The sequence below is a fragment of the Chaetura pelagica genome, unplaced genomic scaffold (assembly GCF_000747805.2).
Source record: "Chaetura pelagica isolate M959 unplaced genomic scaffold, ChaPel_1.0 scaffold412, whole genome shotgun sequence".
NCBI lineage: Eukaryota > Metazoa > Chordata > Aves > Apodiformes > Apodidae > Chaetura > Chaetura pelagica.
This window is the reverse complement of record NW_009952690.1, coordinates 1,433,342-1,444,472: the sequence shown is the minus strand read 5'-3', so window position 1 is coordinate 1,444,472 and position 11,131 is coordinate 1,433,342. Positions and strand designations below refer to the sequence as shown.

The window sequence follows — 11,131 nt, the reverse complement described above, 5'->3', positions numbered from 1 at the left end:
TCATACACAGAGATTTGGTAAGCTATCCAACAGGAGAAAAGGAACAGGGAAGGTAGTGAGGATGACCTATCACTACTAAGTCCTACCCTCCAGGATCACCCGCAACTGTACCAGCTCGGTTGACCCTCACTCCAGAAAGTATTGGGGTCTGCTGAAGAGAGACACCCAGCTGGCTCAAAAGAAGGCAGCTCTGGACAAGAAGCACTAAAGCCACATGTAAACAGCACTGTCCACAAGCTAATACACTTTGCTTCAGAGCTGAGCTGACAGGTCTACAGCACTGCATACTGTGCTGTCTGCATTGAGGGGCTCTATGCTCAAGGATCTAATCCAAGCGTAAAGTTAGTCTACTGAGGTAAAGGGTTCTGTGCAATGATGCTGTAGTCCTCCGGGAAAAACTACTGCAACATTAAAGGTTTGGGTCACTTGGATTGGGCTTTTTAAATTATTTTGGGATTTATCTAATTAGGAACTATTTATCTTAGAAAACAAATGCAAACACTACTAGAATAAACTGGAATTTACTCTGGTGCATTGCAAGCAGCAGAAGAACTTGAAAGTCTGCATCTACCTAGCTCTTTCAAGTACATTTATATCCCACTTTTCAAACAAGTATTTCAAATTGTGCTTAATGAGTGGAACAGGCCTCTCAAGGACTTGGTCTGAAAGTGTACACAAAACTCAGTGTTCAAGAAAGCTGGCTTTGGAGAAATAAGATTTTATTTTATTAGCCCATTAAAGTGAACCTAGCCACATTTCTGGTGCACTGTACTTTCAGAATCAGTAGCAGTATATCACCTTCTAACGCTAGGCAAAAATATGTTGAAAGATTTGTGACAATTTCTGTAGCAGTCCTGATTAATTTTCCAATAGGGGTTTAGTCACCTCAGGTAGCATTTTACACATCTTGCTTACTCTTTCAAGTAATTGCCTTTATGTGTAAACAAAGAGGTTAACTCCTTATCTCACCAATTTTTGCACTCAGATTCATAAATCAGCAATATCAGACAACTTAAGTAGCAGAATTCATGTTGTGAATATAAAGTAAGTTTCTGAAAAACTGGCTGTATATCATGGGAAAACAGAAATAAAATTTGAGTTTTATTTCAGATTGAAAACTGTAGATGCAAAGACACTAATAAGCATGCAGGCAGAAAATCCAGAGGGACCTTGACAGGCTGGACAGGTGGGCCAGTGCCAATCTCATGAAGTTCAACAAGGCCAAGTCCAAGGTCCTGCACCTGGGTTGGCACAACCCCAGGCACAAATACAGGCTGGAGGGAGAATGGCTGGAGAGCAGCCCTGAGGAGAAGGACTTGGGGGGGGTAGTAGATGAGAAGCTCAACATGAGCCACCAGTGTGTGCTGGAGCCCAGAGAGCAACTGCATCTTGGGCTGCATCAGAGGAAGTGTGGCCAGCAGGGCCAGGGAGGGGATTCTGCCCTTCTGCTCTGCCCAGACCCCACCTGGAGTGCTGTGTACAGCTCTGGGGGCTCTCAGCACAGGAAAGATATAGACGTGTTGGAGAGGGTCCAGAGAAGGGCCACAAAGATGATCAGAGGGCTGGAGCACCTCTGCTTTGAAGACAGGCTAAGAGAGTTGGGGCTGTTCAGCCTGGAGAAAAGAAGGCTCTGGGGAGACCTTATAGCACCTTCCAGTACCTGAAGGGGCTACAGGAAAGCTGGGGAGGGGCTTTTCATCAGAGAAGATAGTGATGGGACAAGGGGTAATGGTTTTAAACCGAGAGAGGGGAGATTTAGGTTAGATATTAAGAAGAAATTCCTTTCTGTGAGGGTGGTGAGTAAGTGGAATGGGTTGTCCAGGGAGGTTGTTGGTGCCCCATCCCTGCTGTTTTTTAAGGCCAGGTTGGATGAGGTTTTGTGCAGGGTAGGGTTCCCTGCTCATGGCAGGGGGGGTGGAACTTGTTGACTTTAAGGTCCCTTCCAATCTTAATGATTCTATGATTCTACGAAAATAAGCATGAGATAAATGTTCTCAAATGATAATTTGCAGAACTAGACTTATATTGGACTTTTCATAAATCAAGCCATTTAAATCACCTTTGATTTTTCCATTCTGTTCAAGGTGCATTGCAAATAAGCCAGTCAATGTTTATCACTTTTTGTTGCCTTGGTAAATTCTGAGACTACTGAAAAAGACCCTGGAGTAGGACATTATTTGAAAGAGAGGGTTTAGTTTCTGGCTGTTTCTCTAAGTGAATGTGGGTTTTTCACCTGTGTTTCTTCATCTCTCAATGTCTTTATTTGTGAAGCTGGGATAATGGTAAGGAATGATTTTCAATCAATAGTCAAAGAGTGAAATAAGAAAGATACTTACTGTTCCCTTACAGTTCCAAACCTAATTGTTTTAATCAAAAAAAGGTCATTATTCATTGAAATGCTAGAAGACAGAAATTATTATTATTAGCAGATTACCAAGATAAAATGCTATGTGCTCTTCTTTGTATTTTTTCCACTGATCTCTTTTCTCATTTCTCCACTAAAGGCTGCTAGGAACTGTTTGGTTGACAGCAATCTTACTGTGAAAGTATCTGACTTTGGGATGACAAGGTAAGTAAAAAACTGGGAGCCTCATGAAACTACGATGTTAGTGTATATAGTTTAGTGGCATTGATCAGGTAGCAAAGTGGCTGTCAGGAAAATTAAACCACAGGGTGTGATACAGCTCTTTGTCTTGCCTTCCATTAATGACCATAAAACTTTACAGAGTTGGAATAAAGTCATTCTGCTCTCTCAAAAAATAAAGCATGAAAGGCCAGTCACAGCTGAGAGATTCCACTTATGTTTGTTAAATCTCAGAGGTTACTTTATGTTCAAGTTTTGCACCTAATTTAGGGGTCAAATATCTTAATCATCAGCCTCAACTAAGAGAATTTGGAGAGACTGAGCAGCCTCTACAGGTCCTCTGAGAAGAAGCTGAGGGCAGAGGCTGTTTAATGTGGTGAAAAGGAGCGTGATCTGATGTTCAGGGTAATCCTATTTGAGCAGGAGGCTGGGCTAGGAGGCCTTACAAAAAGCATTTCTATGATTCTGCAAGATTTCTCTAATAAATTTATAGCAATGATCTGTTGATCCCTTTATTTATAGCAATGATCTCTTATGCCTCTATCAGGTATCTCTCAGAAATCTGGAATATCGCCCAGATTTTTTTAGGAACCTTGTGATGTACAAAGCAATAGCAGCAAATGATATTTCATTGTGTTATCACTCGATCACAATCAAGTTTGGTTCTTGCCTTGTAGGTATGTTCTGGATGACTTGTATATAAGTTCATTAGGTACCAAGTTTCCAGTGAAGTGGTCAGCACCAGAAGTTTTTCATTACACCAAATTTAGCAGCAAGTCAGATGTATGGGCCTTTGGTATGTTTTGGAATTTCATATATAAATATGTATGCATATATGCTATTATGTTTATTTACCAAGCAGAAATGCTAGACATTTGCACACTGAAGGAATGTAAAAGACAGTTAGAGCTTGTGTTCTTGTTTAACATTTTTATGCATCCAAACCCTATCCTCCTTGGATTTTTTTAGCCCTACTCTTTTTCTTTTAGACACATAGAAACTCTCCATTTGATATATGTCTGTTTAATACAGTATACTGTTGGTAGTAGAGATCAAGCAGGATCTTTGGCATATCTAGATCATAAATCAGTTCTGCCCAAGTCAAAAGAGTAATTCAGTGAGTCAGAGAGGTCAGAGTGGACTCTGTGCATAGGCCAGTTGTGGAAGACAGTCTGTGAGCTAGGGCTGTACCTCAGCAAAAATAAGAAATATTTGAAGATCACTTTCTACCCAGAAATTTCAAATATTTGAAATCCTACTTCAGTGTTTTTCCAGGTATGATTTACAAATCCGTGGAGTCAGTTCAGTGGTTCTAGAAGCCTGCAAAAAATGTCAAGGAAAGGGAGTGTTTTGTGAGCTGGCTTAAACTCCACTTACATGGGTTTGCTCCTCCAGTAAGAAAATTTTGGCAGCTGTCAAGCTGATGAAAGATTAGCAGCCCACTCTTCTTGACATTGAAAAATGGAGAATAAAGCAGCTGAAATTGTTTCCAAATGCTGGGCTTCTTATCTTTAACTTCAGCTAGTCTCCTGATATGGACAACTCCAAAGAGAAACAGCTCATTCACGTCCTTTAGTTGTTTGTAACTTATGCAACTAAATTAGAAGTTAGATTTTCTGGTGAAGTATTTTCATTTTGCTCCTTTCAAAGAATTATGGCTCCAGGTTTTATTATCTTTTACCTCAATATTGGCATTAACTCCAACAAGAATTTTTTCCTTAGAAGGTCTTTTCTCATTTTAACACTGTCCATTGATACAGGGGAAGCAAGGGGAAAGGAGGATTCATCAGTTCTTTCTTGGTTGTTTTTACCTAATGAGTCTTTAAAGAGCTAAAGAACTGGACTGACATATTCATATCCCAAAAGCAGATGTCAGGGAACAAATAATCTTAGTTTTTTAATGGTCTCATTGCAGAAAGTTGGGATCCTTTGTCCTGATCCCACTGTGACACTACAATGCTCCAGTTCCCTTCCAGCTGAAGAGAAGTCAAAGAGCCAATAAATTACTATTTCAAAAGAAACCAGTATTAGATTCAATATGAAATAAATATTTCAAATATATTTTTTTTTATGTTATGTTTGGCATAATTATCACGTGCTCAGTTACACTTAAAATTGTTTCTTGCAAAGCCATCATTATGAATTAGTGATTATGATACTACGCAGTGTTTCTATTCCTTCGATATAATCCAGTGTTTATAGGTATGTGCAGCTGATTGTATAAAATATTTTGAAATCTTTCTGATACCAAAGGAGTATGTGTCCCATTCACTTAAAAATAACAGTATTTTTTTTTCCTATTAGTCTATAAAACATGATACCTACAGGTGCCTTATTTTTTGTTTCTTCCCTCTCTCTGTGTACACACACATATATAAAAGGGGGTGTTTTTATATACAGATCACTATGTCTTGGTGTTCTCTATCGTTGTTCACATGAAACATATAACTAACTGCAGCATCTAAATTTACTTTCTCCTGCAGCAGAAGTTGTTTTACATATGAGCACAGAATCACACTTGCCAGTCATGTCCATATTTTCTTTGGACAATATCCTCTATAAAGCATCAGATCTGGTTCACGTTGGATGTGTATCTTGTTCCGGAAAAATGAGTTATCCTGCATTTCTTGACTTTCATGTCTTGTCTTCCATTGCTGTGATTATTTTTGCAGGTATCTTAATGTGGGAGGTGTTCACATTGGGAAAGCAGCCCTATGAGCTTTATGACAACATGCAGGTGATTGAGAAAGTTTCTCAAGGATACAGACTTTATAGACCGCAGATGGTTTCAGACATCATCTACCAGATAATGTACAACTGCTGGCATGAGGTACACACATCTGCACATACAAACTGGAGAAAACAGAATAATGGGAGTCAGCAGGAGTCCCTGTTGATAGCTGAACTGATGTTCAGAGTGGAAAATACCACTTATAAAAGCCATTGCTTGTATGTAGTACACTCTATATAGCTGTCTAGTTCAGGTCAATGTTTGTACAGGAAAGAGGGCACAAAGGAAGATTGGCTTCCATCTTTTCAGAACCATGTATTTAAATAAGCAACTGTAAAATTCCCTTCAATAACAACATAATGTACAGGTTTATATTCTCCCCATCTAATTTTAGTGGTTTAAAATTTAGATGTTTAGCAAAGTTAATTGTCTAAATTTCTTCCACAACTACAGGACCATTGTTGGTACCTTTCCATCATCATTTGTCCTTTCTATCTTAGCCACCACAGAATAACAGATATCTACAGTTCCTGAATGATTTTTAAATTAACTAACCATACCTATCATCTTTGCTGCATTTAGCTACCGGAAAAGCGTCCTGCCTTTCATCAGCTCTTATCATTTTTTGAGGCACTGAGAGAAGACAACAGAGTTTGAGAAAGAAGATTCAGAAACAGCTGACTGTGCATTCTGGTTCCATATCACCTGTCTTCTGTATGAGACCTACATCTGAAATATCTGAAATTTGCCTGACATTAACACCCCCCTCCCTCCCTCCCACTTCCCATTAGTCTGTATATTAATGTTCTTCTCATTTAATCATGGAGTTGACCAGGAGGTGTATGGAGAAATCTTTTGACTTGAAAGGTTTGACACTCCACAAGTGACAGAAGAATACTGTGGAAGAATATAATCTATTTTGTTAGCATTGTGTCAAAGGACTTCTCAGACACTGACATACATATACCAATTGTGTACACCCCTTCAGTGCTTCTAAGCTGTCATTATTTTGCCTTAGCTGGAAATGTAAACAGGGAAATATATGCCTGTTGGCTTTTCTGATTATCATAACTTATCTGAATGCTTTTTTTCTTTGTAATCACTTCAAGCTGATGCCTGAAGTCAAATTTAAAACTGTTGCAACTGACAGCAATAGACACAGTTATAGTTTGGCTTTCAATTACTTAGAAATTACTACTGATAAAATATGATACCAGTTCTCTTACCAGCACTATTGACTTCAGTTTCAAGCCCTCCGGGTGTACATTTTATTTGAAATTTATTCAAAGTTACATATCTAAGATATTTGCAACTTAGCAATATATGAGGTGTTTACTAGAGTGTTATTGCTTCCTGCTACAGGTAAAAATAGAGGAAAACATAGTTTTATGCAGAATTCCATAGTCATTGCAATAGCAAATGGTAAATTTGCTGATCTCTAAGAAACCTGAAGAGCAAAAATTTGAAGATAAGTGAAAATGCTCTTAATGCAATTGCTTAGCCAAATATTTTACTGCTGAGGAGCTGAAATTTGCCTCCTGATGTTAACACTTCAAAAGAGCACCCAACTTTCAAATGTGCATAGCACTACACAACTTAGTGCTAATTTGAGTAAGTCCAGAGATACGAAATACATCTGAAACTACATAACTATAACAGGGGTATCTAAACATAGACACTGACATTTGCAAAATGCTGATCTGCTATGTATAAAATAAAGGGGGTTTAAAATAAAGTAAGGTCTGGATGAAATCCTCTCCTTTCTCCTTATGTTTGAGCTGGTTCAGTGTGTGACGCCTCCAAGAGTCCAAGCGATGTCTACTTGCCCTTTCTGTGGTGGAGCTGGCCCAGCTGTAGCAGGGACCCCTCTGCACCTCCAGTCTGAGCTCACCTGAACCTCAAGAGTAAGAAATGCTGAGTGCAGCCAAGCAGGGAGAGAGAAGAAAGAAATTAATGTCTCTGGTCAGCCAGAGGCTCCACTGCCTGTGTTTGCAAGAAGCTGGCTGGCTGAGCACATCCCTGTCTAGCTGTGTGTGTGTTTGAAGGAAAGCAGCATTTGGGGTCATGGAAATGCTTGGAGGGATCTACACAGGCGGTGGGGGCACGGGAGGTGGCACAGGATGGAGAGGTAGGGCACGGTAGGACATTGCCTCTGCATCAAGCTGGGCCCAGGAGTGCTGACCCAAAGCAATGGCCAGGAAGGAGGGCTGACACAGGTAAAATATGAAAAAATGGTGTCCGCCAGCCCCCCAGCATAGAAGGTGTGAGGAATTGTTGGGACTAATGCATGTGGTTGATTTTTTAAATCTAAATGTTGTCTTTTTATTTCTGCTCTTCTGTCATCCTGCTATATATATCTTTTTAGTGGCTTTATGTGTTGACAACTCTGAATGGTGTTTTTTGATTCATAGCACAGATTTTAAAATTAATTGCTTTGAAATGAAAGCATTGCCTTAATGGAAAAATTAATCTTAACAGGCCATCTGAAGATGGCTGGCATGACTAATTACATTACTTGATTGTTTCCCACTTTGCCGTTCCCTTTTTCTGTCATTGCATGGTGAATGGGAAGACCACATACAGTTCAATTATTTATCTTAAAAGTTCAGCTTAAGTACTGAGACTTCGGGATATTTTGGCAATGGGATCTGTGGTGTAGGTACCCAACTTGGAGAGAAATTATTTTTATTCTTTTACATTCCAGCCTAGCTTGCAGTTAAGCAGTATCATCTGCCTACCATTTCAAAATGTCCCATTTAAGGGTCTCGTCCCTCAAATAGGAAATTAGTTTTAGGATAGTGTTTTATGAGCCCAGATTCCAGCTGTATGTTTTCAGACATAGGTTTGAGTGCTTTCTACTGGTTTGATAACTCTGGAGGGCCATGAGTTTTACTGTCCAGGAATTCTCTGAACTTTTTTCACACAGGCTCATGTTTGCTACCTGACCTTTGCCAGCATGCAGGACTTGGCTGACACCTTGTGCCTTTCAGTGACACTTGTGTGTGCAGAACAACTGCACTGGTGTGGTGGCAGGTGTGGCACGAGACCTACAAGACACAGAATCATAGAAACATTGGCTGGAAGGCACTTCTGGATGTCATCTAGTCAGACTTCCCATTCAGAGTGTGATGGTCCCCACCATCTGATCAGCCATACCTTTGTCCACCTGAGCTCTGAACACTTTGAAAGGTGGAGATCCCACAGCCTCCCTCAGAGCATGGAACAGGCAACTTATTCCAGCCCTGCACTACTCTACTAGTGAAACAGCTTTACTTTTTCAAGTGCAGTTTGAACCTCCCAAGCCTCAATCCACTGCCCTCTGTTTGTCATAGAGCAATTTGTATTTGTAGTAAGCAGTGTTCATGATGCAGTACCTTTCACAGTGAAGGCAATGGCTAAGGTACTGAAAAAAACCACCAACTTTGATAATTTAGTATTAAGGAAGTTTATTCCGTTTTTAGATGACAACATAACACAGACTTTTCTTCTTTTTTTCTCTCTTTCTTTCTTTCTTTCTTTCTTTCTTTCTTTCTTTCTTTCTTTCTTCTTTCTTTCTTTCTTTCTTTCTTTCTTTTTTTGAGGGAGCGTGGGCTATTTGGTTTCTAAAATACTTATCAAGCAGTTAGAAAAATAACTCATATTGCAGCTTCCTAACAAAGTTCCAGTTCTTGTTAGTCTTCATCCAGTATCCATTTTAAGTTGCTACAGATTTCCTGAAGGTGCAAAAATTGCAGTTATTTCACACCAAATTGAGTTCTTTGTCACTAAGGTTCATCTGGTGGTCAGGTGTTTTGTTGGGTTTTTTTTCTCACTGTCTATTAGACACACTTTTAAGGTCTCTGTCTGGAAAACTCAAGATGTTCCTCATGGGCACAAGGAGTATGTGAGTTATTCTTATGTCTGTCTTGATGTGCATACAGCTGTATGCTTCCAAGCTTTTGTATCTCATTACAGAGGAAACAAAGAGAAGTTGGATGCAGCATACTTCGGAAATGCAGGAAAAATGGTGTGTAATATTATGCACAAAATTCATAGAAAAGCCACAGGACATGTATATCTTGAATTTTTGCATGTTTTCTACCTTTCTGTTTTACCATATAAACAGCAGATTTAATTGTTGTTGTCTATGAACCAGTAGATTAATGGTCAAACAGAAGACATTATGTTTTATGACATCATAGAATCACAGAATCCTAGGGGTTGGAAGGGACCTCGAAAGATCATCTAGTCCAACCCCCCCTGCCAGAGCAGGGTCACCCAGAGCACATCACACAGGAACGTGTCCAGGTGGGTTTTGAATGTCTCCAGTGAAGGAGACTCCACAACCTCTCTGGGCAGCCTGTCCCAGGGCTCTGTCAGTCTCACAGTCAAAAAAATTTTTCGGACATTCACCTTGAACCTCGTTAATGTTAAAAGTTAAATGAAAAAAAAACACTAGAAATCCTTCATTTACCCACATCTTCTAGAATGATGTTTGTGTATCTTCAGATGGTTCAAAACCCATGTTGCTTTTTCCCTCTTCGTTGTAAGGGTTCACTGCTCCACTGTTTGCTCTGTCTTTACTCCTCGCCCTCCTGCAACGAAAATTCATTTTATATTAGAAGCCCTACTCTGTTCAAGTTCTTTTGGAATCTCCAGAAAACCCTACTGAAAAATAACACTGTATTTAACTGGAAATATTTATATAAGAGGAATTTAGTTGGTCTTAAGAGGAACTCTAGAAAATGTATTAGGTTCTTAGAAACCTCACTATGAAGAAACATAGAAAACCAGCTGTTGCTGTTAAAGCAAGAATATTTAGGAGAGATTACATTTCTGAACAGCCTCGAACAAGATTACTGAAAACTGCAGGTGCTGATAAATGGGGACAACTTAATGTTGGAGACGGCCCTGTGTTCCCAGCAGGCCACCCCACCCACCTTGCAGTAAGGTTGGCAGAAGCCACACTGTGGCTCCCTGTGGCCACAATGTCCAGCTGTTATACTGTTGTTGGTGGGGAGATTGCCATGAGCTACCAAGCCTGCCATGCACTGGAAGGCAGGAAGCTGAACCTTTAGCTGTCACTGTAGATGGGAGGGGGTTAACAAGCTTTAACCCCTTAACTTGCTTCAGTTAGATTTGGCAGCCTGTTTGTAAGCACCTTGCTAATTCAATCACCAGGGTGTCTCCCAATGATCATGATCACAGTATCAAAAATATCACTCACTTTTTGCGATCTCTCTGCCCAGTGATGATCAAGATTATAAATCCAATGACAACCAGGCCAATGACCACCCCAAATACAATTAACCAGATGGTGACTGGAGGTTCATAAGGTGGGGCCAGGGTTGGATGTATGCCCACAAACTCCAGCGTGTTATCATCCAGTCTGAAAGCCTCATTGATTCGTCCACGAGACATCCTGTCATCAAAAGCAAATTCAAAGCGTTTCTCATGTTTATTGGAAAGAAATAAACAGTTTTCAGTCACTTTATAAACCTCTGGTGTGCCAGGCTTCCCCTGTACTGCTCAGTTGAAAAGGCTGCACAGGAGGGACTGCTAAAGCCGTATTCTCTCTGGCATGGGGTGGTGAATGATGACCACAGTAACTTAAGCCTTCAACCTGTTACATCTTAACTGACATGTTTAGACACTGTATGAACTCTTAAACTCAGTCTTAACATTTATCAAAATGAGACAAATGGCCTTCAGATCTCACTCTTTACTTGCATTTTGCCCTTCACTCTCTTTAAGTTTCTTGGTTATCCTTAAGTTTCTTGGGTATGTGACAGAAAACCACAACTTTGACATTTTCTTACCTGTTCCCCTCCTACAGT

General features: G+C 40.0%; 2 protein-coding genes across 2 annotated transcripts in view; one reads left to right on the top strand and one right to left on the bottom strand.

Moving 5' to 3' along the window:
• The window catches only part of BMX (BMX non-receptor tyrosine kinase), a 27,383-nt gene extending 21,411 nt beyond the window's left edge, over window positions 1–5,972 (top strand). The window contains exons 14-18 of the mRNA XM_009993839.1: window positions 1–17; window positions 2,505–2,569; window positions 3,262–3,380; window positions 5,257–5,414; window positions 5,898–5,972. The exon at window positions 1–17 is cut by the window's left edge and continues 197 nt beyond it. Coding sequence (XP_009992141.1) covers window positions 1–17; window positions 2,505–2,569; window positions 3,262–3,380; window positions 5,257–5,414; window positions 5,898–5,972 — 434 coding nt within the window. The remainder of the gene's footprint in view (window positions 18–2,504; window positions 2,570–3,261; window positions 3,381–5,256; window positions 5,415–5,897) is intronic.
• Window positions 5,973–9,777: 3,805 nt separating this feature from the next.
• Window positions 9,778–11,131, bottom strand: part of ACE2 (angiotensin I converting enzyme 2) — a 25,078-nt gene continuing 23,724 nt past the window's right edge. The window contains exons 17-18 of the mRNA XM_009993826.1: window positions 10,522–10,716; window positions 9,778–9,889 (exon numbers count right to left, since the gene is read on the bottom strand). Coding sequence (XP_009992128.1) covers window positions 9,778–9,889; window positions 10,522–10,716 — 307 coding nt within the window. The remainder of the gene's footprint in view (window positions 9,890–10,521; window positions 10,717–11,131) is intronic.